Raw genomic sequence first — 1,570 nt, 5'->3', positions numbered from 1 at the left:
GCCACGCCCATATAAAAAATTTTTTTAATTTTTATCAAGAGTCTCAATATCAGTTCACACGTCTAATTTCAACATTCTAGGTGTATTATTTACTAAATAATCAGGTTTTTTGTGTTTTCCAAATTGTTATATATATGAAAAGTGGGCGTGGTTATCATCCGATTTCGCTCATTTTCAACACCAATCTATTCTGGGTTCAGATAAGCTCGTGTACCAAATTTGGTGAAGATATCTCAATATTTACTCAAGTTATCTTGTTGACGGGCAGAGGGACAGACGGACGGACGGACATGACTCAATCAAATTTTTTTTCTATACTGATGATTTTGATATATGGAAGTCTATATCTATCGCGATTCCTTTATACCTGTACAACCAACCGTTATCCAATCAAAGTTATAATACCCTGTGTACAAGTACAGCGGGTATAAAAATTAAGTCTGGAATACTTTTTGTAGTCGTGAGTTATGAGTCACTTGGAGAAGTCATTTACTGACTTAAATTTTTCAATTTTCATTGAACTCCTGAAACTATTTGCCACAAAATGTATGCAATATTACCAAAATAAACCTGTTAGTTTCAAAATCTCCTAAATTATTAGCAAATTACAAATAAAAGAAAACTTATAGGGAATTATTTATTTTTATAAGTATTGTTCAACGCAAGGTTGCACCTAAACCTAACGGCCTTTTGAAATAATTAAATAATTAAGATTTTTTTTTGTTTTTACATTTTTATTTCTATAATATGTCAATACAATTTGTGTACATAAATTTTTATAATTTAATGTGATAAAATTTATGTAATAGGAATTTGTGATTTTAAAAAATTTAGAGCTTTTTTACGGAATTGACTTTAAAATGTTAATAATTTTGAGATTTATTTATTTAATTCATTGAGTCCAAAAGTATATGCTTTCTTACAGACTAGTTAAAAATAGAAAACAATTCAAGCTTAAACTTATATAAACTGTTATTAAAATTAATAACACTGAATCGATTTGCTAGATATATAGTCCTAGTTATAGGTTCATTCATAGCATAATTCGTTTTATGAGTTATTTCAATAAATAATTTATTATGCCGAAGATCACGCAGTGGAATATATGGAACGAACAAATTAGATAAATCGGAGGAATGTATGCTCAAGTTTATTACATTATAGGTAAGCATCAGTGAGATACAAGTTCTTCTGTCGTGCAAAGCCTGAAGACCAAGCAATTTGCGCCTGCTGGTATATGATGGGAGGCCGTCTGGCCAGTGAAGCATCCGTAAAGCAATTTTCCTAAAAGCTTTTTGAACTCTTTCAATTTTATAGGAGTTAGATTCATAAAAAGGATTCCATATTATTGAACAATATTCAAGGCGACTTCTGACCAAGGAGATATAAACTTCTTTCAACGTCATAGGGTCCTTAAAGTCATTGGTGTTTCGTCTAATGAACCCAACCATTGCAAAGGACTTTGCAACAATGAAGTCAATATGACCGGAAAAAGACAGTTTGGAGTCAAAAATGACACCCAAATATTTAATCTCTTGACAACGATTAAGAGAAGCATTTAATTTGTAGT

The 1,570-nt window shown here is 30.6% G+C and overlaps 1 protein-coding gene across 1 annotated transcript in view; it reads left to right on the top strand.

Annotated features, from left to right (window-relative positions):
- The window catches only part of LOC137246104 (tetra-peptide repeat homeobox protein 1-like), a gene marked incomplete at its 5' end in the record, with an annotated part of 4,157 nt that extends 2,833 nt beyond the window's left edge, over positions 1 to 1,324 (top strand). Inside the window, one exon of the mRNA XM_067777198.1 lies at positions 1,318 to 1,324. Coding sequence (XP_067633299.1) covers positions 1,318 to 1,324 — 7 coding nt within the window. The remainder of the gene's footprint in view (positions 1 to 1,317) is intronic.
- Positions 1,325 to 1,570: the final 246 nt, after the last annotated feature.

Source organism: Eurosta solidaginis, chromosome 3 (genome assembly GCF_040869045.1).
Source record: "Eurosta solidaginis isolate ZX-2024a chromosome 3, ASM4086904v1, whole genome shotgun sequence".
Lineage (NCBI taxonomy): Eukaryota > Metazoa > Arthropoda > Insecta > Diptera > Tephritidae > Eurosta > Eurosta solidaginis.
This window is presented reverse-complemented; position numbering and strand designations above follow the sequence as displayed.